Source organism: Puma concolor, chromosome C2 (genome assembly GCF_028749965.1).
Source record: "Puma concolor isolate L17-30 chromosome C2, mPumCon1.1.hap2, whole genome shotgun sequence".
Lineage (NCBI taxonomy): Eukaryota > Metazoa > Chordata > Mammalia > Carnivora > Felidae > Puma > Puma concolor.
The window spans coordinates 147,298,253-147,325,630 of record NC_141675.1 but is presented as its reverse complement, the minus strand read 5'-3'; the positions used below and the strand labels follow the sequence as shown (position 1 = coordinate 147,325,630).

The window sequence follows — 27,378 nt, the reverse complement described above, 5'->3', positions numbered from 1 at the left end:
TACTATTTTCAGTACCTAGCAAACATTTTTTTTTTTACTACTCCAATGGAAAAAAAGTAACTAATGAAACAATATAAGATATATGCATACAACAACATGAATATTTACATAGTCAAGTCCAATAAAAGAATCATTTCAAGAGAGCTATCACAGACTTCAAAAGTTTGTTTCCCACTTAAAAGTATGTGATCACTAACTCTGAAAATACGTTTTAAATTCTGAGCTATCTTTTATTTTTCACAGAGGGGTTCCTGTGATTGGGGTATTGTTCTTAGTTTGTGATTTCCTGTGCTACTGGGTCCCTACTGTGAATTTGGGTCAAGTGCCAATTATCTATTTCTTCCATCAAAATTAATGGAGCTTTGTTATGTCAAAATCAGGCTGGAAAGATGTTAATAGTGTCTTTTATAGGAGACAAGACATACTGGTTGTAAACCTCACCTCTCCCCCTCCATCAAAAAACAAAACAAACAAACAAAAAGCTAGACACTTTGATCATTACCATAGCTATTTATTTTTTTTTATTTTTTTTTAAATTTTTTTTTCAACGTTTATTTATTTTTGGGACAGAGAGAGACAGAGCATGAACGGGGGAGGGGCAGAGAGAGAGGGAGACACAGAATCGGAAACAGGCTCCAGGCTCCGAGCCATCAGCCCAGAGCCCGACGCGGGGCTCGAACTCACGGACCGCGAGATCGTGACCTGGCTGAAGTCGGACGCTTAACCGACTGCGCCACCCAGGCGCCCCTACCATAGCTATTTAAAGTAGATCAATAGTGATAATCTCATTAGATTGAACACATTTTTCTCATTACGTAAAGAAAATATTAACTAATAGCATAAATAGTATTAAAAATGCATGCTGTAATTAGGCATGGGTCTCCATGGTCTAGATCAATCAATCAATCAATGTAGGCGACTATCTGAATAACTCAAGCTCTATAAATAATCGAGCCAACTGGGGATCCATTTAGTGATCTAACTTACATAGTTTAGTTATCTATAAGCATAAAATTAATGAGCTATTTGGACAATTGCCATTTGTCTGTCAACTGCAGAGTGTGAAAACAAATAAAAAGGCACACGTGTAGACCACAGTCACCAAGCCATATAAATCTCAACTTGGGACCAGTCCCATTCAGCAAGCACTTGACAAACCACACTCCACAGGACATATTACTGCACGTTGTCCCCTGAGACTCCCACAACCCTATGAAGAAAACCCTATTGTTTTCCCTTTTTGTAGGAGGGAAAACCCTTGGTTTACACAGATTAAGAAATCTGCACGTAGGTCACCCAGACGGGACATGGAGCAACATGGATTTGACTCCCAACCCACAGCAAAGCTGTTTCTTGCCATTTAGAAGAGCTATGTGATCTGCGTTGGGGGCCCAAGCCGGTTACCCAGTGAGTTATTCGATTATTGTAAATAGCTAAATCAGGAAAGTCAATGTAACCAAGAAACACAAAAACTTATCTTACTACCCACAGCGGTCACTTTAAAAGTATAATCCCCCAGGGCACCTGGCTGGGTCAATCGATTGAGCCTTCCACTCGTGGTTTCTGCTCAAGTCATGATCTCACAGTTTGTGAGTTCGAGCCCCACGTGGGGCTCTGCCTGGCAGCACGCGGCCTGCTTGGGATTGCCTCTCCCCCCTCACGCTGTCTCTCTCTCTCTCAAAATAAATAAATAAACTTTAATAAGCAAATACATAAAAATAAAAACATAATTCCCAAACCGCGACATCACCCCACTGGCTCATGAGACATGCTTAGCCTCGAGGAAGTAGTTCGATCACACCTGTTACCGGAACTTGGGGAGCAGAGGAAGCAACGGCACCCGTGGCTCAGTGTGAACAGAAAAGAGCGAGTTACAAGTTCAAACGGGGGCTAAACACCGGTGTGACTGACGTCAGGTCCTCACCTCTGACATCTCAAGGGCCCAACGAGCCCTGCCGACCACACAGGCAGGGCCGACCACCGCCTGTCCCCCCAGGCCAGGCCGGTCACTCTTGCCAGCAGCCTGAGGCCTCCATGCAGGACAATGGCTGTCACCACATCAACAGCTGAGCCAGGCCTGTTTTCCCAGGGACGGAGGGGAACAGTGAGGACAGAATGGTCACCCCGTTCTCCTCACCTCCATCTTCTCTGAAGGCACCCCCCCTGCCCCCCGCCTAATCTGGCGAGCTTCAGTGCCTCACCTAAGGCGATCCAGCGGACGCTCCCCTCCAGGGAGGGCTGGAGCTTAGTACTTGTTATGGCTTGAACTGTGTCTCCCCCCCAAAAAGAATTCCACATTGGAGCCCTAGCCCCCCAGGACCTCAGAATATGACCTTCTTTGGAAACAGATGTAATTAGGTAAGATGAGGTCACTAGGGTGAGTCCCAATCCAATCCGATTGGTGTCCTTACAAAAAGGGGGAAATTCGGACACGGAGACACACACACGGGTCACAGATGAAGACGAAGGTCACGGTGAGGCGGCCACCAGCCAAGGAACTGCTGGAAGCTGGGAGAGAGGCCTGGAACAGATCCTTTCTGGAGCCTACGGAGAGAGCGAGCTCCTGTCAAGACCTTCATCTCAGGCTTCTGGCCTCCAGGACTGCGAGAGAATAAACTTCTGTGGTTCTAAGCAATCCTGGCTGCGGTACTTGGTTACGGCAGCCCCGGGAAACGAACACAGCACTCTGAGGTTACCAGGATCCCGTCCGTTCCAAAACCTGGGAAATTCTTTCCAGCCACTCTGCATCCAAATCCATCAGGAAGTTAAAAATAAACCACAATAAACCGGTGGCTGACTTTGGACAAAGGCTTGTTTCCAGAGTACTGATGAACTGAGGTATCACACGGGGCTCGATGGAAGGATGTTGTCCAGAGGAGACCTTTGGTCTGTGACAAAGCCTTCGAAATGCAGCCAGAGCCTCCACGGAAGACCTCCGTTCTACTGAGCGGTCCAAGTACCACCATTTGGGAAACATCAGGCCAGGCACAGATGAGAATTTCTTCTTTCGTGCCCAACACCTGGTTCTACCTAATTAATCCTACAAATTAGTGAGGAAGCAACGTCCAAAATGCCACGTGCAATGTAAAAGGTGACATTGCGGTAGGTTAGAAAAGGCTTCAGGCTGGGGGCAGAGCGGGGCAGGCAGGCCCCGTGGAAGAATGGGGCATTTCGGGGGGGCTTAGAAGGGAGGGTGGGCAGGAGGGGCGAGCGGGGAGCAGAGGCGCGTCAGCAGGCCCCCACGAAGGACACTCAGAGGACAGAGAACCCACCTTGCCTGGACCCGCACAAACGGTGTTGGGACAGAAGCGAGGACACAGCCCTGAGCACACAGAGCCCTGAATGCAGGGGACGGAACGTGGAATCCACTCTGTAGGTTAAGAAGGGAGCCAACTAATCGAGGGCTTTTTTTCTTTTAGCAGGCCTATGGCATGAGTAAAGTTCCTTTCTAAGTGGTGAAGATGGGTTATGGCCGTGAACGAGGAGACACAGAGGATTAACAAGGACTAAATCTGAATGGGGCACAGGGACCGGTTGGCAGGAGTGAAATCAAAAAGCAACACGGAGCAAAGGGGAGCCCGGGGGGCTCAGTCGGTTAACTTTGGCTCAGGTTGCGATCTCACGGTGCATGAGTTCAAGCCCCACATCAGGCTCTCTGCTGTCAGTACAGAGCCCACTTTGGATCCTCAGTCCCCCTCTCTGTCCCTCCCCTGCTCACTCTCTCTCAAAATAAGTAAACATTAAAAAAAAAAATTTTTTTTTAAAGCAACACAGAGCTAGAACTCACAGGAGATGCAAAGACCGAACGGGAGCAGCAGGGAAGGACAGAGAGGGGACTCACGAGGCACCGTGGTCAGTGGCAGCAGACAATTAGGGGGTTGAACCATGTCCCTCCAAACAGGTTAACATCCTAACTCTCTGTACCTCTGAATGGGGCCTTACTTGGAAACAGGGTCATTGCAGGTGTAATTAGAGCGAGATGCGATCAGACAGGAGTAGGAAGGGTCCCTCAGCCAATATGGCCAGTGTCCTTAGAAGAAGAGAACGGACATGCGGAGCAGGTCTTGTGAAGATACACAGAGCCTGAGCCATGAATTTGCAAGCAAAGGAAGAGTGAAGGTTGCTGGTAAAGCACTAGAGGCTGGGCGAGGGGCAAAGAAGATTTCCCCACGTTTCGGTGGACACACGGACCATTCTAGTCTCCAGAGCTCCGAGACCGTTTCTGTTGTTCCAAGCTGCCTGGTTTGCGGCACTCTGTCACAGCAGGCCCAGGAAAGTAACACAGAATAATGTAAGAACAGATCTAAGGGAGGTCATTTCAGCAGGAAATTGCTGCCAGCTTCAAAATCACATCCGCCACAGCATCAAGGGCAGCAAAAGCTTCTCTCCTTACGCTCATCTGCCTACAGAGAGCAGTGGAAGGGGGTGATAACTTCAGAGCAACTTGCAATCATTAAGACTGCCTCCACTACAACATACATTATAAATGTGTGTAACATTAAGCCGTCAAAGAGAGTAAGTTCACGAAGGGTGTTCCTCAAGAGACCCCTGCCAATGTCTTCAAGGGACACGGATCGGATGCTTTGTGGGGATTAAAGGCTTCGCTTTCAAACCAGCCTCTTTCAGGATGGACAGACACTGCCCTTTCTCTCAAACTTCCCAAATTCATTGCTTCACACAAAGCTAGTCTAACAATCAGCCTCTCTTCATGCTTCCGGAAGCCTCTCTCCTACCCCCACCCGCCCTGTCCCACCCCACAGCAAAGTTCAATGCTGGACCTCTCCACGAGGGTGACCAAGAGACAGAGAACAGGCCTCCAGCATCTAGAAGAAAAGAGAGCTCACAAAATGCATGTTCAACACTCCTACCTTTGCCCCGATAAAACCACAAAATACAAAGCTTGTCTTGATAATAACCACAAAACATAAAAGGGTCGTGCCAGGTACAGATTCCCCATAGCCATATGGGTAACAATAAGGCTGTGAAATACTGCCCTGTGTTGCTCACTTCCTTGCCTTTCTATGGAAGCCAGCCCACCTAGGGGACTCAGAGCCCTGTGTCCAGGGTCTGGTGCATCCTCGACGGGAACATCAGCATAACCATCTGCATTTCTACAGCACCTCTCTATTCCACCTGGTCTCCCAGCTTTCTCTCCCCCAAGTCAACTGTCACTCCACAGTGAGCCCCAAGCACCCTTAACAGTGGCCAGCATCCCAGAAGGGATAGAGTAAGTTCAGTGTCCCAGAAAGCTAGAACACAGGGGTCAGAGGTGATGAAGCACCGTGGAAGGTCTAGGCAGTGCTCTCCACCCAGAGCCCAAGGAACACCAATGCCCAGGCAGTGTATCTTTTGGTCCTGACCACTCCATCTTCTTCACCGTCCCCTTGACCTTGCCTGTCTCTTGCTCTTTGCTTTGAGGGTCCAAAGGCCATTCTGGGCTAGTGAGTGAATGAGACAGGACAAGGAGAAAAATCCTAGCATGATGTTATGGAGTGGGTTGGGTCTCCCCAAAAGATGCTGAAGTCCTCACCCCCCAGTACCTGTGGACACGACCTTATTTGGAAATAGGGTCTTTGCAGATGATGGAGAGGAGGTCATTAGGGTGGTCCCTAATCCAACATGACTGTGTCCTTATAAAGAGGGGAACTTTGGACACAGACGGTGGCACATACGCACAGAGAGGGAAGATGGAGGGAAAATGCCATCTACAAGCCAACGAATACCCAAGGCTACCAGAAGCTAGGAGAAAGACCTGGAACAGATTGCCCCCCCCCCCCCAGCCCTCAGAGGCAGAGCCCCCTGCTCCATCTCAATTTTAGACTTTCAGCCTCCAGAACCAAATAAGCTTGGTTTGGTTCAAGATGATAAATTTCTGTTGTCTGATCCACCCAGTCTGTGGTACTCTGTTATGGCGGCCTTGGCAAGCTAACACATGTGACAGAATACCATGAGCAACGACAGTATGTTCAACGTAAACGTTGCAAGAGGTACACAGAATAGCCTTGTCGGTTCACACAAATCATACGTGAATTATTTATAAGCCACGTTGTCAACATCTCATAAACAAACAAAATCTAAGTACCTCTATGGGCCGTCTTCATAATTCCGTATACTTAAATGTGTCCCTCAGGAAATCCTAGTAGAAACGTGAAACACTGTACTCTTCTGAAGGCTGTCGAAATAAATATACCAGGCAAACAGAAGTAATGTCGGCCCTGAGTATTTTCAGAGGGTCGGTTAGCTGGCTGGTTGGTTGATGACACGACTCCTACGTGGAACCAGACGGCAGGCAACACCACACAACAACAACAAATCAGGAGTTCAGTCAGCAAGATCAATCTCCTTACTGAGCGGAGGGCGTTGTTTCCAGGTATTATACTATCTGGATATAATGCAATTCACTACAGTGAAGTTGCCCCACGTGGTCCTGAGGCTGGTCCTAGCTCTCAGGACACCTAGCGAATCTGGATGTATAAACGCCGTGTGTGGTTGCCGGGCCACAGACCAGGAGGCTTCAGTGACAGGATTCACGTTCTCACAGTTGTGCAGGCTGGAAGTCCAGGATCAAGACGCCTGCAGGGCCGGTTTCCTCGGAGGGCCTCTCTCCTTGGCTTGTAGGTGGCCCTCTGCTCCCTGTGTCCTCACGTGGTCTTCCCTCTGTGTGTGTCTGTGTCCTATTCTCCTTTTCTTATAAAGACACCGTCAGATGGGACGAGGCCCGCCCCCACGACCTCATTTTGCCATAATTACCTCTTTAAAGGCCCCATCTCCAAATACAGTCACCTCGTGAGCGACAGGGGAGTTAGGACTCCCACATAGGAATTTGCGGGGGAGGGGCACACAATTCGGCCCAAACAAACACCTCAAGAGATCCAAGAGGGGGGCCTCCACATGAGGACGGTCAAGGCGACAGCGGCCTGACAACCACCTTAGAACCAGACGGCAGCTCACAAGCCCTCTCGGGGGCAGAAGTCACGCTGAGCCACGATATTCAAGAGATTGCGTGTGGTGTGCACCAATGAGGCACGGCCCACCCAGCTGTTTGTGCTGGATCAGAAGTGACTTTCCTGATGCTGAAATTCTCCTCTGTCACACGGAGACGGATGAGCCTCTCAGATTACACACAGAGAAACCCAAAACCGTCACGTTCCTTTCCCCAGGAGTGGGGTAGGGGGTGGGGGACCTACGTTCAAAGACCCTCGCTTTCCTTCTCCCCACTTGCAAGGGGTGGGCACTGACCCCTTATTAAACGGTCACACTATCCGCCCATCCAAGGAAGGAATGGTGCACAGGGGCTGATGGGCAGTCAGCATGTTGGGGGGAGTTTTCTCTCTGAGCTCACAGAGAGGGGTCTCTCAGACCCCAGCTGAACAGCTGTGATAGCTCTTAACACACAGGAAGTCTCAGCCTGGGGCCCCTCCATCAGGTTGAATGATGACTCAGGAGACAGGGGGTCACAGGTCTCGTGGCTCCAGTGAAGGGCACTTCCCCCCAAGATCTCCCTGGTTACGTGTGCTGGAATATGTCTTGTGTCTCCTGGGCAGTGAGTGACACAAACAGACCTGAATTGATTTCTCATCAGGCTTATCTTTCTCTCTCCAGCAAAGCAACAAAGTGGACTTTCCCAGAGAGGCACCAGGGCTGAGCCTGCAGAGTTTTATTGGAGATGCCCTAAAAGCCTAGGATACGCCATCTGTCACTTGTTAGGGAAAAACTGTCACCGTTACCACGATACGTTCTGTCTGTGGTTCACGGCTCGATTCGGACTCCGGGACCCAGGACTCTTGGAGGGACGATCTGACTCTTGTGCCCACTCACATTTGGTGCCTTACACAAACACATCCTTTGGAGGGGGCCGTTTGGGACAGAAACCCAGGCCTCACTTGGCTTGCCACCCTGTGTACCCTGGAGGAAATGTTTTGGTTTTTTTTTTTAAGAATTTTTTTTCTCTTAATTTTTTATTTCAGAGAGCAAGGGAGAATGTGAGTGAGCAGGGGAGAGGGGCAGAGCGGGAGAGAGAGAATCTTAAACAGGCTCCACACTCCGCACAGAGTCCGATGCAGGGCTCGATCCCACGACCCTAGGATCATGACCTGAGCCGGAATGAAGGGTCGGAGGCTGAGTCAACCGAGCCACCCAGGTGCCCCTGAAATGCTGTCTGCTCACCAATCCATGCCCCTTGGCACTGAAGCCACTCAGAGAGAGCACCTTTTTCTAACTGGTCTACCCAGGGGGGATGCCTTTTTCTAAATGGTCTGCCTAGTCATATCTTTTTCTAATTTGTACAAAAGCCCATACAGGTTAGCAGCAGGTCTGCATGAAGAAGGCAATCAATAGTGTTTGAATGCAAAAACACACGATCATCTCCAATGGCCAAGTAAAGAGAACGCTTTTTTGAAAAACTGGTTACAAGTGGGAAATTTCTCCAGCCGTGACCATTCTGACCTTATGGTACACCTAGCAAATGACTTTAGGTTAGGAAATCAATCTTAAAAAGGATGTGAAATCAGTCTTAAAAAGGAGGTTCTGGGGGCGCCTGGGTGGCGCAGTCGGTTGAGCGTCCGACTTCAGCCAGGTCACGATCTCGCGGTCCGGGAGTTCGAGCCCCGCGTCAGGCTCTGGGCTGATGGCTCAGAGCCTGGAGCCTGTTTCCGATTCTGTGTCTCCTTCTCTCTCTGCCCCTCCCCCGTTCATGCTCTGTCTCTGTCTGTCCCATAAATAAATAAAAACGTTGAAAAAAAAATTAAAAAAAAAAAAAAGGAGGTTCTGAAAACAGGAAGGGTTTTCAAGGGGTGTAGAGGGAATGATCTGACAAAGCAAGAAATCATCAGCCATTTTCTGTTTTCCCTTTTCTTTCTTCCTTTCCCTTCCCCTAAGCCTTAGATGACCTTCCCTTCCACAACAAAGAGATCACAGACGTGCTTTCTTCAATATTCGACATTTAATACTTAAAACTCCAAAATTAGCCCTAATTCAAGAAGTATTCCTGTCCCAGAGGCAGCAGGAAACAATCAAAAGTCTATTCTCCCATCCTGGGACAAAACAGGGAGCCAAACGCAGCTGAAAAAGGTACATGAACAAAGTAGCCTTTGGGTGGGGGGAGCTTTGGGGGACACCATAGGAACTAGACACACAGAAATTTTGGCAATAATAATCCAAGACAAAATTCTCAACTCAGTCTTGGAATTTAGCCTTAGATCACCATGGAAATAGTGGGGACTTCTAGCAAAGGGTCGGTTAACAAATGTAGCATCATATCTCCAAAACCACAAACACAAACACAGAAGAAATCGTAACAGTAAAATATTTTGTTGAGCGCTGAATAAAGATTTGGCTACCAAACCCAAACACGGGGAATTACGTGGTCCAATAAATTTCTCCACACCATGCCCATCTGGGAACTTGTGGAGAATTATCTATAGGTTTACTCTTTCTTCCACTGTTAAAATAACTTTATACCGTTGAAGGATGCTTTGTGCTGAGACGGTGACGAGAAGGTAAGGCCAGTAAGGAATCAATGATCATACCTTCCTAGCACTCTGTCACCGGTCGAAGAAATGTAAGGGAAAAAAATTAATACTTAGAGCTGAAAATGGGGTCCCAGGGTGGCTCAGTCGGTTAAGCATGTGACTTTGGTTCAGGTCATGGTCTCGCGGTTTGTGAGTTTGAGCCACGCGTGGGGCTCTGTGCTGACAGCTCAGAGCCTAGAGCCTGCTTTGGATTCCGTGTTTCCCTCTCTCTCTCTCTCTGTCTCTTCCCTTCCCCACCTCTCAAAAATAAATAAAGATTAAAAATTAAAAAAAAAAAAAAGAGAGAGAGAGAGAGCTGAAAGTACAAACCAGTCAGCAGAGAAACCACTGATAGTAAGCAGCTGTGAGGCAGAGGGGAGGGCAGACAGAGGAATATTCTGTAAGAGCCATGGAAATTGCTGAAAGCCCCAGGCAGAGGCATAGGAGGGAAGTGGAATTTATGGAATGCAGGTATCCAGGCCCCCTGGAGCCCTGAGTGGCAGGCATGTCCTCAGGGAGGTGTTGACTGTGGGGCTCAGAGATGCAGCCCCCTTTTCTTCCTCACCTCCCCTTATCTCTGAAATAAAACTTCATCACCCACGATAAACTCAGCGAGGATCTATTTCTCACTATCTGAAAAACCCTCATTCACACGCCTTTAAGGGTTAACCATAAACACGAAAGTCGAAGAGAAGAGAATAACCAACTGTGGTTTGTTCACTAACACACTAACATTGAATACATTTTCAGGATAAATATGTGCTTTACACAGATACATAGAAAGAAAAATCTATGTGGGGGCGCCTGGGTGGCTCCATCAGTTAGGCGGTTGACTTTGGCTCAGGTCATGATCTCACGGTTTGTGGGTTCAAGCCCCGCGTCATTCTGTGCTGACAGCTCAGAGCCTGGAGCCTGCTTCAGATTCTGTGTCTCCCTCTCTCTCTGCCCCTCTCCCTCTCACATTCTGTGTCTATCTCAAAAATTAACAAGCATTAAAAAATTATTAAGATAAAAAAAACTATGTGTATGTACATTGTATGTACATATATCATACATATGTTATATACATGTATATTATATACATGAATATGTATGTACTTTATCTATATGTATATTTTTATGCATAGGCATCTGTATGTATGTGTGTGTATAAAATCAAATGCCCATTGAATGCCCATGAGGTATTATCATTTTACAAACACAGAAACTAAAGTTTGGAAGGTTTGAATACCTTCCCCAAGATCACACAGCTACTAAGAAGCAGAAAGCGGGGCACCTGAGTGGCTCAGTCGGTTAAGCATCCAACTTCGGCTCTCATGGTTCGTGAGTTCAAGCCCCGCATTGGGCTCTGGGCTGACCGCTCGGAGCCTGGAGCCTGCTTCAGATTCTGTGTCTCCCTCTGTTTGCCCCTCCCTGCTTGCACTCTGTCACTCGCATTGTCTCAAAAATAAATAAACATTAAAAAAAAAAAAAAAAAAAGCAGAAAGGCGGTAGGAACCAAGGCTGTTTGTTGGCCCCTAAAGCCTGTGTTATCGATACCATTAGGTTCAACTGCAACAGGTTAGAAAATACAGTCAAAAATCCCCATCCCACAACACAAAGGATCTTCTGCAGACAACAATGAAACATTGACAAGACTCATACTTTAGTCAGCAGTAATAAATTCATTAAGCAAAACTAATAACAAACCCTCTAGTTTATTTAAGCATAAAAAATAAGAAAATACTAAAAAAAATTGAAAAAGACTAATTGGTTTAACTAACGAAAATTATGCCCCCCTTCAAAACAACAACAACAACAACAACAACAACAACAAAAAGGAGACATAAAATGAAATGAAAGGCAAATGACCAATTGGGAGAAAATATTTGCAACATACCAAAAATAAACAGCTAATATCCTTAATATGTTAAAAGTTTGCATAAATCAATAAGAGAAACAGGAGAAAAATGGGGAAAATCATTAACGGTAGGTAATAGAAGAAACACAAATTTTCAATCAAGTATACAAATTATGACTACCCCTACTAGTTACCAAAATGCACTTTTTAAAAGTCACTCCCATACATTGTGTCATTTGGCATAATCTTTCTGAAGTGCAACTTGCAACACGTCAAAAGCCTTCTGAGTATTTATCCTAAGGAATGGCTTACTGATGTACCTATAAGGATGGTAATAGCAGTATCATTTATGTAGGAAAATGTTAAAAATAACCTCAATACACGGCAGTTGGGAACTAGTTTGTACAATTACAGTAACTCTAAATAATGCAACGTTATTTATCACCAAAAATCTAATCTTAAAAGAATATTTAGGGGGGCCTGGGTGGCTCTGTGGGTTGAACATCCAACTCTTGATTTCAGCTCAGGTCATGATCCCAGGGTCATGGGACTGAGCCCTGTGTCAGGGTCCGTGGTGAGAGTGGAGCCTCCTTGGGATTCTCTCTCTCTCTCTCTCTCTCTCTCTCTCTCTCTCTCTCTCTCTCCTTCTCTCCCCCACTCGTGTTCTCTCTCTCTCTAAAATAAAAAAAAAAAATTTAAAGAATATTTAATAACATGAGAAAATGTTCTCTACATATTAAGACGGGGAAAAAAGTAAAATTGCAACATGAACATTGGAATCTCAATTTTGTAACATATGGGTTCAAAGCAGAAAAAAAAATCACCTCTATGTATATATGTGTATGTGTACATATCTCCATATCACACGTGCCCAGCCCAAACACCTAAAAATATTCACAGTGATTATTGCTGGGTTGTATGATGACAGGTGATTTTTATTTTCTTCTTTGTGCTTCTGTTTATTTTCCACAAGTAACCAGAGACAAAAACGTTTAATTATTTTTTTAAAAAAGGGGACAATTGTTAAGGTATTTTTTTTTTAATTTTTTTTTAACGTTTATTTATTTTTGAGATGGAGAGAGAGCATGAACGGGGGAGAGTCAGAGAGAGGGAGACACAGAATCTGAAACAGGCTCCAGGCTCTGAGCTGCCAGCACAGAGCCTGATGTGGGGCTTGAACTCACAGACCGCGAGATCATGACCTGAGCCGAAGTCGGCCACTTAACCGACTGAGCCACCCAGGCGCCCCAACTGTTAAGGTATTTAAAACAAAAAGGGAGTAGAAAATGAAATGTGATTGGTAAAGTGTGGCAGCATTATTAATAAAGAGGGTGTATGTAGGTAGCTACACAAGAAAAAAGACATAGCGATGAATGAATATTAGCCCAGGATTTATTCTGATTGGTTAATAACCTCAAATACTCTAGAAGGTACCTGTGACTGGCCCAGTTTAAAGAATTTTAAGACACAAAATACTCGGTCAAAAATCCTTTTACAAATTATTTAAAAAATATTTATAGTTGATTGTATGAAAAACAACTGTTTCATATTAGGTGATTAGTATTTATTTTTAAATACATATGCCCCATTGCAATCTGGAAGACAGTCTAAGTCTGATTACTGGACAGGAACATTTGTCATTTCACACACTCTCAGATGCTTTAATTTAACGGCCTTCTAAGATAAAAAGGAAAAAAAAATCATTCTGGATCTAGGAAAAAAGCATCTCAGAGTAATGAATTCGGCGACAGCACCACAGTCATATAGCCAATCCCTCCAGAGGGAAATTCAAATTTCATTACGTCAAACTGGGCTTGAAATTACAACTACTGCTCACAATGCTAGTTTTTAATAGAATACAATGTCATCCCGTGGGAATGACACTTCACAAACCTGGAGAAGTGTTTTGAAAACCAATCTGGGTTGTTTTTTTTTATTAGTATTACTAAATATAAATGTTCAACTGAGAACTGAGTCATAGACCAGTATCTCTAATTAAAGTTTTACCCTGGAAGAAAGAATGCACTTAGAAAGCTAGACTTCTACATCAGAGCAGCAGTAATGCTAACTAAAGACCAGATTACAGAAGTGATAACACTTATCTTTATCCGTTTGGTTTCACCCAAGTAGAGTTCAGATAAAATGCTAGAAGAGCCTGACCCCAGACTCCACGGCCAACTTTCCCTGTGGCCTCTTTTTCACCGGGGCACTTCCTCATTCCATTTGCCTCCGATGCCCCTTCTCGACCCAAAGGGAGCTTGGAAAAGCGGGTCGAGGTCCAGATCATCCGCATAGCACGTAAAGTGAAAGCACCGTGTTTTGCTTTGTCTTTCATAAGTAATCTGTGTTCGTTCTTGTAGGAGGGGGGTTTAACAAGAAGACTCCTAGAGGCTGTTTGGTAGGCTACACAGGACAGGCACCTGCAGCTGACCACGATTCAAACTCCTCTCTCCCCTCATATTTTTCCCCCTCCAGCACAAAAGCTAAGACTGAAGGCTAACCGGAGCTACTCAACGCAGCTACCAGTGCCCCTATTTCCTTCATTAAGAAAATCTGCTGCCAGAAGTTATGCATTTATATTTCTATTTAGCATAGTATTCTATGACTTCTATTTAATATGTATACACACACACACGTTTGTGTATATGTATACACATACATACATTTACGTGTGTATGATTTACACATAAACACATACTCGAGGCTCAAGCTTTTCAATTAACAGTGAACCTGTAAAACCAGACCAGAACCACTGCCCACACTTTGAGACTCACAGTGCACTGTGAAGCTGGCACAGTAGAGCCAGAGGAAAAGCACGCTTCACCTCCCGGGACCACACGCAGAGGCTGTCATCTACAACAAGCACCCCAGTTAGGTCTAGGACTTTGGGCTTTGGTTTATTCATTGCTGATTCATGACCTAATTAGCTGTTCATTGAAACTTTTATTTGAGGAGTGCCTGGGTGGCTTAGTTGGTTAAGCATCTGACTCTTGATTTCAGCTCGGGTCATGATCCCAGGATCGTGGGATCGAGCCCTGCGCTGATCTGTGCTGAGCGTGGAGCCTTCTTAAGATTCATTCTCATTCTCATTTTCTCTCTCTCCCTCTCTCCCTCTCTCTTTCCCTCTCTCCCTCTCTCTCTCCCTCTGTCTCTTTCTCTCTCTCTCGGGACACCTAGGTGGTTTAGTCAGTTAACCATCTGACTTTGGTTCAGGTCATGATCTCGCAGTTCATGCACGGGTTTGAGCCCTGCATTAGGCTCTCTGCTATCAGCAAAAAGTGTGCTTCAGCTCCTTCGTCCCCCTCTCTCTGCCCCCTCCCCAATCTTGTGCATGCTCTCTCTCACTCTCTCTCTTTCTGAAGAAAAAAAAAAATTTAAAGAAAAAGATTCCTGGGGCACCTGGGTGGCTCAGTTGCTTAAGCATCTGACTTCGGCTCGGGTCAGGATCTCACAACTTGTGGATTCAACCCCGCGTGGGGCTCTGTGTTGACAGCTCAGAACCTGGAGCCTGCTTCAGATTCTGTGTCTCCCTCTCTCCCTGACCCTCTCCTCTGCTCACACTCTGTCTCTCTCTCTCTCTCAAAAATAAACATTAAAAACTTAAAAAAAAAAAAAAGATTCCCTTTGCTCTTCTCCCCTGCTCATGCTCTCTCTTTTAAAAAAAAAAATTAATAAAAATAAAAATAATTTTTATTTTATTTATTTATTTATTTTTTCAACGTTTATTTATTTTTGGGACAGAGAGAGACAGAGCATGAATGGGGGAGGGGCAGAGAGAGAGGGAGACACAGAATCGGAAACAGGCTCCTGGCTCTGAGCCATCAGCCCAGAGCCCGACGCGGGGCTCGAACTCCCGGACCGCGAGATCATGACCTGGCTGAAGTCGGACACTTAACCGACTGCGCCACCCAGGCGCCCCTAAAAATAATTTTTAATGCTTAAAAAAACTTGTTTTTATTGAGTGAGAGAGGGTGCAAGTGAGCAGGGGTGGTAAGAGAGAGAGAGAAAGAGAATCCCGTGAGGGGCAGAGAGAATGAAAGGAGAGGGAGAGAGAGAGAGAGAGAGAGAGAGAGGGAAAGAGAGAAGCGGGGCTTGTGCTCACCCCATGTGGGACCCAGAGTCACGAATCCTGCTAAACTTGAGAGTCCTGGGCCCCACGGGATGGCCAGTCACTCTGCAAAATCAGTACAACAGTACCTACCATAAAAGTCCACTGTAAGGAAGAAATTACATCATGCAGCGAAGCATCTAGGACATAGCCCAGCAGATGGTACAAGATCCATAAGTGTTTATGATTATTATTGTTATCAGTATTACATCCACGTGCTGAAAGCAAAGAGCAAGCACTCATCGCTTTGCTGCAGGTTTTCGGTGATTTGGAAGGTCATGAAATCCCTGGGTTGCTCCACACACACGAAGGATTCGCTGGGATCTGACTGCATCCGACCATCCCTACCCAGAAACAGTTAAGACTCCTGGAGGGCACGACATGCCCTTGCTTCCTCTGCCCTCAGCACCCCGCTCTGTGCTCAGTGGGTGCCCATCACTGCCGTCCACTCTCCCGTGTTCCATTCACAGAGCTCGGCAAACAGCAGGAAGCGACCGAGAGAGCGCCTTCGTGAAACAAGAGTGGCTCAACAGAGGCAGAACGAAAGCCAGATGCCTTCCCGGAAAGCCACGGGATGGGATGTAACAGCACAAGAACTCAATACGGGATAAAAATGGCAGAAGTAACACAAAGAGGGAGACGAAAAGCAATCGAATGGCTCAGAGAATGGGCAGGAGAAGCAAGCAGGGTGGCAAAATGTTTTGGCAGCGATTTGGTTTAGGAGACCGATCCACTTATTTAAAAATTATAGTCCAAGAGACAGATCCAAACCTCCATATATCTCCATGGGCAACATCCAAAAAAAAATGTATGTTTGCAAATAGCAACTCTGCCCATCTGTCGCGGTGTCGGCATATTTTCTCTGGGAAGAGCTGAGGGTCCATCAACAGCCCCATGACACGGCAAGATATGCTTCTGCTTCTGGCTGGTCACCTGTCACTCTGCTACCTAGGTGCCTTCCTTAACAAATCCCTGCAAAAGGCACAGCTGTTCCGGGGCTGGGGTTTTCTCCCAAAGAACGCCGGCTGGACAGCCTGTCCAATCACCTCATCCCTCACACATGCGTACCCACACACTGCAAGGACTGGAGAGACAGCACCTGAGGAACCAGTCCCCGCCAGCTCAGGTTATCCACAGACCACCTTCGGGTCCTGGGAACATCAAAGCATTCTCTGATGCATCCAGAAAATATTCACAATGCACCTTGTCTGTTCCAGGTACTATTCCAGACACCAGGGAGACAGCGGCGATCCCTTCCTCACGGGGCTTACGGTCCAGTGGGGAGACAAACAACAAACACATCAACACATAAATATTTACCAGGGGGTCAGATGACGTCATGCGTTGAATTTTGTCCTCCCCAAATTCCTGTCTTTAAGTCTTGTCTTAATCTGTCCGAGATTAACAAAATACCACAGATGGGGTGGCTTAGAAACAACAGAAATTTATTTCTCGTGGTTTTGGAGGCTTCAAGGTCACGATCAAGGAGCTTACAGATTGGGCGTCTGGTGCGAGTTCTCTTTCTGGTTCACAGACAGTCATCTTGCTGTATTCTTGCAGGGGGTCAAGGGAGATTTCTGGGGTCTCTTCTACAGTTTTATTCATGGAGGCTCTGCCCTCATGCCTAATCACTTCCTAAAGATCCCACCATCACTGGAGCTTCAGCTCCAACATATGAATTCTAGGGGTACATAACCATTCAGACAATAGCAAGTCCTAACTCCCAGTACCTCAGACTATGATCTGATTTGGACATACAGTCTTTCTTAATTTTTTTTTTTTTTTTTTATTTTAGAGAGAGAACACAAGTGGGGGAGAGGGACAGAGGTAAAGAGAGGGAGAATCTTAAGCAGGCTCCACACTCAGCCCAACTCCGGGCTCAATTCGATGACCCTAGGATCATGACCTCAGCCAAAGTCAAGAGTCAGATCCTCAACCGACTGAGCCCCCCAGGTGCCCCCTGGACATACAGCCTTTACAGAGGTAATCAAGTTAAAGTAAGATCATTAGGATGGGCTCTAATTTAATATAGCTGGCGTCCTTCTAAAAAGGGGAAATGAGGATACAGAGACAGACACACGCACAAGGAAGATGACGGAAGAGTCACAGGGAAAACACAGTCATCTGCAAGCCAACGAGAGAGGCCTGGAACAGATTCCCCTTTACAGCCCTCAGAAAGAACCAGCTCCACTGGCACCTTGATTTTGGACTTTTAGTCTCCAGAGCTGTGTGGCAACGTGGCGTCTGGGTGGCTCAGTCGGTTCAGCGTCTGACTCTTGGTTTTGGCTCAGGTCATGATCTCACAGATCGTGGGCTCGAGCCCCATGTCAGGCTCCATGCTGATGGTATAGAGCCTGCTGGGTATTCTTTTTCCCTCTGTCTCTGCCCCTCCCCTTCTCTCTCTCTCTCTCTCTCTCTCGTTTTCTCTCTCCCTCTCAAAATAAAAAATAAACTTAGAAAAAAAGGGGGGGGGTTGCTGGGTGGCTCAGTCGGTTAAGCGTCTGACTTCAGCTCAGGTCATGATCTCATGGTTGGTGAGTTCGAGCCCCGTGTGGGGCTCTGTGCTGATGGCTCGGAGCCTGGAGCCTGCTTCGGATTCTGTGTCTCCCTCTCTCTCTGCCCCTCCCCCACTCATGTTCTCCCTCTCTTTCTCTCTCTCCTTCAGAAATAAAATAAACATTAAAAAATTAAAAAAAAAAAAAGAACTGTGTGACAATAAGTTTAAGTTTGAGCCACCCAGTGTGTGGCACACCAGCCCCCAGCAAACTAATAGAGGGGATGAGAAGCACTTTGAGGAAAGAGAAAGCAGGGTAAAGAAGGGGCAGAAAGCGACAAACGTCATCAGACCAAGGTCATGCTGACCTCTAGGATTCCAAACACCAGGGCCCACGTGTTCAGCCCACGAGCACCACTCTCCAGAGGGCTTATGGGTAGACAAAAGATCCCACAAGGTCCCAAGGCATATTTTTACCCGTGCCTACCCTTGACTTAGCGCACTTTATGTCCAAGTTAAGTGGCAAAAGTTTTCATTTCCCTCCATATTCCTCTTTTTCTTTCTTATCAACCACCCACCAAAAAATTCTTTCTGTTGACTTTCTCCTGAAGAGATCATGGGACCAGGATTCAGAGTCGTCCCAGCAAAAGTCAAGGTTTTCCAAAGATGTGTCTACACTCTATCATGCCCTATGCCCATGACCCAGGCATAGTGGGAGCAGGGGGTCAGAATCACATGCCTAGTCCAAGGTCATAGTTGTAGAACCAGCCTGCCTGGTCTGAGTGTTATCTGCAATTTCAGCCCAATCAGCACAGGAGCTAGCAAACCAAGGTGACTCAAATCTTCATTCCAACAATGCACAAACCTCCATTCAGTCAGCAGAGTCGACAGAGGTGGGCAACGAAGCATTGGCTCTTAATATTCTGCGGGTAAATAACACCTTTTAGAATCCAATGGAAGTCATGGATGCTCTCCCCGGAAATATAATTATCCACAAACAATTTACAGGGGTTCATAGACCTGCAAAGCTCACCTACGTTCCCTCTCTAGTTTGTGGGGTCCAGGGATATAACCTCTGTGATGGCAAGAATCACCAGGAAACAAGGACAAAGATTAAGCAGGCAGCAGGAGAAGATAGCTGCAAAATCTGTCACTGTCCTTAACATACAAAGGGTGTCTATAAACCGAGAAGAAAAAGACCAAAAACCCAGACGCAAATGGTGGACAGGAACAACGAACAGCAATGACATGCAAATTGTTGTTAAACATGAAAATATGCTCAGTGTCCTTGTAAATAAGAGAAACTGTAAAGAGGGGCACCTGGGTGGCTCAGTCGGTTGAGCATCTGACTTCGGCTCAGGTCATGATCTCACGGCTCATGGGTTCGAGACCTGCATCGGGCTCTGTGCTGATGGCTCAGAGCCTGGAGCCTGCTTCAGATTCTGTGTCTCCCTCTCTCTCTGCCCCTCGCCTGCTCACACTCTGCCTCCCTCTCTCTCAAAAATAAATAAACGTTAAAATTTTTTTAAAAAAGAGAGAGAAACTGTAAGGAAAACTGGATATCTTGTTTAATCTACTAGATTAGCAAAGATCAAAAAGTTTAAAGAGTGCCTTGTATTGACAAAGATATGGAAAGATACCCTCCACACACACACACACCCCACTCCGCCATGTTAGGCTGACATGTGCAGAAACTGGCCAAACTCTATGGAAGGCAATTTGACAGTATTTATTAATAGTTAAAAACAGTCATACCCTTTCACCAAAGACTGGGAACTTATCCCTCAGCTATACTTGAAACGTTTACAAAATAATGAGCACAGATGTTTACTGCAGCAGGGTTTGAGAATAACAAAAAATTGGATACAACCTAAATGTCCATTCTTTAATTGCCTTTAATTCTTTTTTTTTTTTTTTTTTTCAACGTTTATTTATTTTTAGGACAGAGAGAGACAGAGCATGAACGGGGGAGGGGCAGAGAGAGAGAGGGAGACACAGAATCGGAAACAGGCTCCAGGCTCTGAGCCATCAGCCCAGAGCCCGACGCGGGGCTCGAACCCACAGACCGCGAGATCGTGACCTGGCTGAAGTCGGACGCTTAACCGACTGCGCCACCCAGGCGCCCCTGCCTTTAATTCTTTAAGTAACGTCCATGGACTTCACCAACAGGGAATAATACAGTAAATACGTTAGCTCCGTACCATGAATAAAATGCAGCAATTAAAAATAATGAGGGGGCGCCTGGATGGCTCAGTCAGTTAAGCGTCTGACTCTTGGTTTCGGTTCAGGTCATGATGTCATGGTTTCATGGGTTCGAGCCCCGCGTCGGGCTCTGTGCTGACAATGCGGAGCCTGCCTGGGATCCTCTCTCTCCCTCTCTCTCTGCCCCTCCCCCACTTGTGCTGTCTCCCTCAAAATAAATAAATAAACAAAAAAATTATAATGAGGCAATCCCATAGTCGTTTGGGGGAAGGATGTTCAACACGTATTACTAAGCGAAAAAGGCAAGACACTGAACAGCATTTACGGTGTAAAAAAGTATAACTTTCTATACATTTACAATAACACAAAAACGACTAAAAACCAAAAAGAACGCACTAATGAGGAAGTGCATAGCTAAGTAGGGAAGGGCCAGCATAGTGAGGGGTAAGTGGACGTTAAGAAATGGCTCTGACCCAAGTAGTCTTTGGTCCCCCCAAATGTCCCAAATCATTAACTCTAATTGACAACAGTCCAGTTTCCCACAACAACTTCTCCCAAAGCCCAGAATGGATTGGGGGCGGGGGGGGGGGGGTCTCTCCCACTGTCTCTGAACTAGACACACTGGTCGACAAGTTAGCCAAACTCCGCTGACACAACGTTCTCCAGAGAAAACACAGAGAACGCGTAAAAGTATCCTAAAAGCACCCCCCCCCGCACACCCACACACAACAGAGCCCCCAAGAATTCCAACCGAAGAGAAACCTGCAGCCAGAACATTTCCCAAGACGCTGAGAGGGTTTGGAGTGGAGACCCCGTGGATGCTCCCTCGTTTCAGGTTGAGAGGGATCACAACGGGTCAGCAAGGTAGGGCGGGAAAGCTGTCCACTTTCTTTATGGAAACAGCCAGGTCTCAGATTCAGACTCCCTCCCACCTGGGGCCCTGGCCCTGTCTCCCCCAGGAAGCAGTGGACACCGGGCCGCCCGCCTTCTGGCCTTCAGAACTGTGATGGGATAAAATTAAGCCCCCTAGTGTATGGCTATTTGTTCCAAAGCCCTAAGAGCACAGATGTGAAGGCCAGAGGGAAAACCTACTCAGGGCTTTCCTCTGCTTCATCAACAGAGGTATGAACACCAGCAAGTTGGTTCCCATCTGCTCAGGGGCACCGCAAGTATATAGCGAGAAAATGCCCAGAAGACCCCCAAATAAGCCCCAAAACGCGCCACACCACGGAGAGGTGGCACTCGTGATACAGGAGATGCAGTGGCTCTGCCCACCTTTGTAGAGGTTATCAGCCTCCTCCGGGGCTGGAGGCCCCGAGGTTCACCTCCTTCCTCCTGGTCATCTTACCAGCCAGCAAGCCCCCCATCGGAGAGCGTGAAATTCAATTCAGGTCAGCACTCAAAGCGGCCAGGGCCCGGGGGCTGAGCAGAGGAAGAGGTTTCACCAGTTTGCTAAAAATAAGGCTTGGGTGTTTATCTATGGGTTTCAATTAGCCAAGGGAGCAGGTCACTTGGTTACCATGAATAATCCAGAGGGGGGTGTAGATCTCGAGGAGGTAAATGATACTTCGTGCCCAAATCACCTGGTCACAGAGAACACCCAGCCTGCCCATCCCTCTGGGGCAGACACAGCTGCCACTCCCCATGCCTTCAGGGGGGACAATCACCCCGATGGGGAGGCGGCCATCCCGCCCTGGAACAGCCAGAACAGAACGCTGTCGTCGAACTCAGCCTGTACGGTGACTCCACACCTGCGGACGAAATTTAGGGTTGCACGGCTCTTCCTGGGCACCGCTCAGCACTGCTGTGCCAACGCAAGGCTCCCTTTGAAGTCCACGGGACCCGAGCATCAATGAGCACGAAGAACTGAGCCCTACGTGCCAATTTCCATCACTCACACGTACTTGAAAAAGATGAGACAGGGCAGGAAGTTCAGAAAGAATGCACCCGCCACTGCAGCGTGCAATCTCAGAAATTATAGGCGCTGCCTTGTCACACGCGACACACAGAGCAGGTGTTTTTGCCAAACGCCTCCTTCTTGCCAAGAGATCCCTGCTGAGGATTAATAGGAATTTCCAGTTCTCGAAGCATTTTTTGTTCCTCAGAGCTATTACCCCTAAATTTCTAGCACTTCAAAAAAGAAAAAAAAAAAAAAAAAACCCACAGGATTTAGCACCTGTTTGTTTCAGAAATACTTGCTAAAAACAGATCTGCCAAAAGGCCATCTCTAAAATTAGTCCTATTTCCTGTTCTGCAACACATAGTAATTTCTATTTTTAGTAACTCCTTCACTCCAGGTATCTGGCACTGTCGTGCTCAAAGCATCATTACCGGCAACTTACGAAGCAGGCAACCCTTATTTTAAGCCCCAAAATAGCTCTGCCTTATTTTCCTTTTTTTTAAGCAAAGGGTAGGACAAGATATTGAGACATCTTAGCCAATCATTTCTGTGCCCACCCTTGTACCTTAGAAAGACTTTTAATCACAAAAGGAGATAACTGTGGCCTCCACCATTTTCCCCTTCGTGCGGTTCTGCCTATAAAACCAGCTCTCTACCTGAGATCTACCTTGCTTTTTCTCTGTAAGCCTTTCCTTTATTTTACCGAGTTTTTAAAAAAATGTAACAATAACCTATTATGTGCCCAAATGATGCATTTCATAGGTATCAGGGAACAATCTCAGTGACAGCAAGCCCAACCTCTCTGGGTCTTTCAAAGTCATCACTCAGTACCACCCCCCCCCCCAACCCCCGTTCAACAACTTTGCTCTTGGTCTCAACGCCACACAAAACACTTTTCAAAATCTGATTTTGCGGTCAGTTTTCCTCCTCCTATCATCAGGCTCCTTTAGTCACAGACACTGTCCTCAGAGCAGACCAGTTAAGAGCCTCACATGCCCAAGTGAATTATTTATTTTCAAAGCCGTATTAACAGAGAGGACGTCCACTCAAAGCCGAAGGCAGGCAAAAGTGGGTGTCACCCCAACCCATTCTTTCTTGTCAAGCAGTAACAAGGCCATCTAGATTCAAATGACTCTCAAACAAACCACTTCAGAGGAAAGGCTGGCAACTTGCTGTCCGGGAGACAGTGGCGGGAAAGGAAGCCTCTTGATGAGACAGAATTCAAAGTCAGGTAAGGGTGGTTTTCGGTCATCTGGACTGGGCAGTAACATCCGGCAAGGCACGGGGAGGTTCCTGCCCAAATCGTTTTGGAAACGTGCACCAAGTCGAAATGCAACACACACACGCACACACACTCCTGCACCCCAAGTGTCCCAATCCAGCAGTACCCTGGATTTTGGTATGAATCACCCAAAACACAGAGCATAGTTTGAGACTGCACCTGTGAAGTCCAAGGCCAAACATGGGTACCCCGTGTACTTCCCTTTCTCCACCCCGGCTTTCAACTTTTTCAAGGGCTGATTCCCCACAAGCTGCCTTGGATCCTGCCACTGAGGGGATGGCACCAGGGCATGCACCCATTTCTTACTACAGTGTTCGTGACTTCATTCCCCTCCCACTGTGATCTATGTCCTTTAAAACAGGAAGGAAAGGACAAAAGTGGCGTGCTCTATCCAAAGTATGCACTCCATAAAGGGGGGCAGTATTGGGATGAGAGGCTTTCCAGGGCCGTTGACATCACACTGTGAGGGACACCTCATTTCCCTTCCCCCAGAGTACTGTCACTTCAAGGTCTCCCCTTGCTAGGCTCCCATGAGTATCCCGTCTCCAGCCTGAAAAGCCTCTTCCTAGCTCACCTTGTAAAAAGGGGGCAAGGCTGCACAGAGTAGGAGGTTGACTTCACCTTCGTTTGGCTTTCGTAAGACAATATCCAGAGCGCGTGTGGATGGGGACTCACAAACTCAGCAATCCTTCCCAAAGTCGTGCATGCGCGCGCGCGCGCACACACACACACCCACACACACAATTTTAATCTCTACGATCTGCCCAAACCCTAATCTATTAGTTAAGCATCAAAGGTGTTGGATTTGGAAGATAAAAGCTATGAATGACACCCATTGTTTCCTTAAAGCAGGCAATTAAGCGAACTAAAATCCAGATTTCTCACGATGCTTGTACCCCCTGAAGCACTGATTCTCCTGGAGGACAACACATCAGAATAATCTCCCCAACATCCTCCCCCACCCTAGGAACCACCCTCAGTGACTAGAGCCAATCCAATAGCCTGAGAATGACAATTTTATATCCAATTAGTGCCACACACCCCCTGCTGAGATGAGGTGGAATTCATCATTTATGAAAGATGGGACGGCAGAGAAAGGGCATGAACACCTAAGGGTGAAGAAAGCTCCTCATCAGGACCCCATTTGGGCAAGAGCTCCCTGCATCCAGGCTGTCCTGGGGGCCCAGCACAGAGCTCCAGAAGCTCCGGACCGGGGCTGAGCTGTGAGTGCACCCTCGCCCAGTTCGGCCAAGGCTAACAGCCTTATGTGACGGAGCAAAAATGCACCAGTGAGGAGCTGGAGGCACGACGCGGCATGGGAAAGTGGAGAGAAGCCAGAAGAGGCTGAGCGGTAGGGCAGGCGAGATGAATGTGCTCGTCACGCTGCCCGTATGCCGTCGATATAAAGTCTCATCCCTTTCTGCTAAGGTTCAAGCGGGAACATGCACAACCAGACTGAATTCTGAAATGTCTCAAAGGAAAATCAAGTTCTACCACCCATGCTGGCAGGGATTTGCCCAGGGATGGGGAAGTGAGCAAGTTAGCAAGCAGGGGGGGAGGGTGGGGGGCCGGCCTGTGCCGGATGCACAAGTTGGCCAGTCCTCCTGGAGCCAAAGGAGTGAAGTATGCGGTGCTCCCTTCGGACTAGAATGAGGTTAGGAGTGTTTTTTCTTCTTCTTTGAAGAATTACTCAATTTGGTGAGTTCATTCCGCACACTCCTGTTTTACATGGAAATTCAAGCAAGAGGCACTTTTTAAACTACCCACTCTAACCCCACCTACCCAAAACAAAGGTACCCCACTTGGAGCAGCAGGTAGGAATAGATGGCCAGTGACAAGGGTGATAGAGACCTGCACTCAAATGCAAGGGGCTTCAGGACACAGTGGAGAAAGGAGGAGGGAAACCGAAGCCGGTGAGGCTAGCGACAGACGGGCAGGCCAGCTGGCTCTGGCATCAGGGGTCCAGTGTATGGCATTCCCAGGGACACCCAGGCTGGGCGGACGACCCCAGGTCAGTGGGCGGAAGGGTAGGTAGGAAGTCTATAGCTTCCCGATCCCCCCCCCCCCCCACAGGGCTGATGCTTCCCTGATCAATGAGCCACTCCAAGCCTCAGAGGAGAGCAGGGGAGTCTTGAGGCTGAGACGACCATGAGCTTGCCCCAAAACTTGGGCAACTCCCAGGCTGGAGCAGCCTCACCGCTTGGGGTGACCCCGTGCCTCTCACCTCCAAAGTCATCATATCTCGGGGTTCTCGCAGTTCCAAGTCACAACTGAGATCTACCTCGGCAGCACCTAGCAAGGGTTCACAACCGTCTAACTTCTCACAAGTCCGGAGAGGGTGCCCCTCTAGGTCTCTGGGTCTCCTCCTTTGCTTTCCCTTCTCCAAAGATATGAAGGCGACTCCCAAGCCCTGAAATCTGGGGGTATCAGTGTGCTCCCTGCAGGAGCGGGGTCCTTACTGAAGCTCCCACCCAGGGGCTGAGGAGAACGGGGGAGGGATAGAGGGAAGGAGATGGGAATGGCTGAGGGTGGAGGGGTGGGAGATACCCGAAAGCAGGAGTGGGAGGGAACGGGTGGGTGAAGGGGGGCCATGTGAAAACCCTCGTCTGAGCACGAAAAACTTCCCTAGTTGCCCCCAGCCCGCAGGTGGAAAAGGCCCCTGGGGTCTCAGCCTTCTCCCAGCTCCTAAGCCCAGGAGGGAAAATCGGACTCGCAGCTCCCCAAGCGGCTCTCCCACCCTCAACATAGTGGCCCGCGCGCGCAACGTAATGGCCCGGCTCCTGTCGCTCCGCAGATCTGGGGCCCCTGCGGACGCCAAGGGCAGAACCCCTCCACGACCCCCCCCCCCCCACGCGCTGGTGCCCACCAGGCGGCGCCCTTCGAGGAGCAAAAAGGCAGCAGGCGGCTTCGCGGGTCAACGAGCCGCCCCCACCGGGGAAGCCGACCCCAGACCGCCCCCCGCCCCAGGAAAGGCCGGCAGTCCGGCCCCGGGGGCCCGCGCGCGCGTTTGGCTCGTCCCCTCTTTCCACCCGCGAGGAAAAAACGGGATGAGGGGAGGCGCCGGGACTACGGGACTGGACTCCCCGCGCAGTGCTCCCGGCAGGGTCCCCGCCGCCACCCCCCCCCCACCCCGCCCCGGGGCCCGCGCCCCAGGCGGCTCACCTTCTCTCCGGTCAGCACGTGCAGCCCCTCGCGCACCTTGGCGAAGGAGCCCTCGCCCAGCTTCCTGCTGCCGATGAGGTAGTTGCCCACGCGCTTGTGGTGCTGGAAGTCGCGGAGCCGCTCGCGGGGCACGCCGCTCACCCAGGCGGGCAGGAAACTTCCCTCGCAGGCCGCCGCCGGCCTGGCCGCGTCCTCGGCGCCGCCGCCGCCCCCGGGCGCCGCAGGCTCGCCCAGCAGCCCGTCCCCCGCCGCCGCCGGCATCGCGCTCGCCCGCGGCCCGCCGGCTCCGCTCGGCTCCCGCGCTCGCGGCTCCTCCTCCGCCGCCGCCGCCGCCGGCGCCGCCGCCGCCTCCTCCTCCGGCCGCTCGGGCTCCTCCCGCCGCCGCCCTGGGCCCGGCCCCGCCCGGCCCGCGTCTCCCGCGCCCCGGGCCGCCGCCGCGCGCCGCGCGCAGACAATAGCCGGCGACGGGGTGTCGGGGACCCGCCCCCAAGAAGTTCTTCTTCGGAGGGTCGCCCGGGCCCCCGCCCGGGTCCCGTGCGGCGGCTGATGACAGTCGCCCCGCTCGCGCGCGCGCGAGGAGCCGGGCTGGCGGGGGGCGCGGTCGGGTACCGGGTCCCGGAGCCCGGGCGCCTCCGCAGCCTCCGCCCTGCCGCCGCCGGCTGGCCCGCGCGGGCTCGGGGCCGGCTCGCTCGTCCTAGCTGCGCGCCGGTGGAGCGCTCCCGCCCGAGAGCAGCGCGCGGCGGGCTGCAGGCGCCCTCTGGAAGGCAGCAGAAGAAAGCCCCATTCAGTTTGAATTTGCAGAAATTCAATCCGGTCGCGGGCGGCGGGAACAGATGCGAGCTCCGCTCCGCAGCCTGTGCACTTTCAAATCCCTCGTAGCC

At 48.9% G+C, this 27,378-nt stretch overlaps 1 protein-coding gene across 2 annotated transcripts in view; it reads right to left on the bottom strand.

Moving 5' to 3' along the window:
* The window catches only part of HUNK (hormonally up-regulated Neu-associated kinase), a 124,258-nt gene extending 97,347 nt beyond the window's left edge, over window positions 1-26,911 (bottom strand). For both annotated transcript variants that reach the window (XM_086675847.1, XM_086675848.1), the window contains exon 1: window positions 26,498-26,911. In XM_086675847.1, the coding sequence (XP_086531973.1) occupies window positions 26,498-26,758 (261 nt within the window). In that variant the 5' untranslated portion in view covers window positions 26,759-26,911. The remainder of the gene's footprint in view (window positions 1-26,497) is intronic.
* Between the last annotated feature and the right edge of the window lie 467 nt (window positions 26,912-27,378).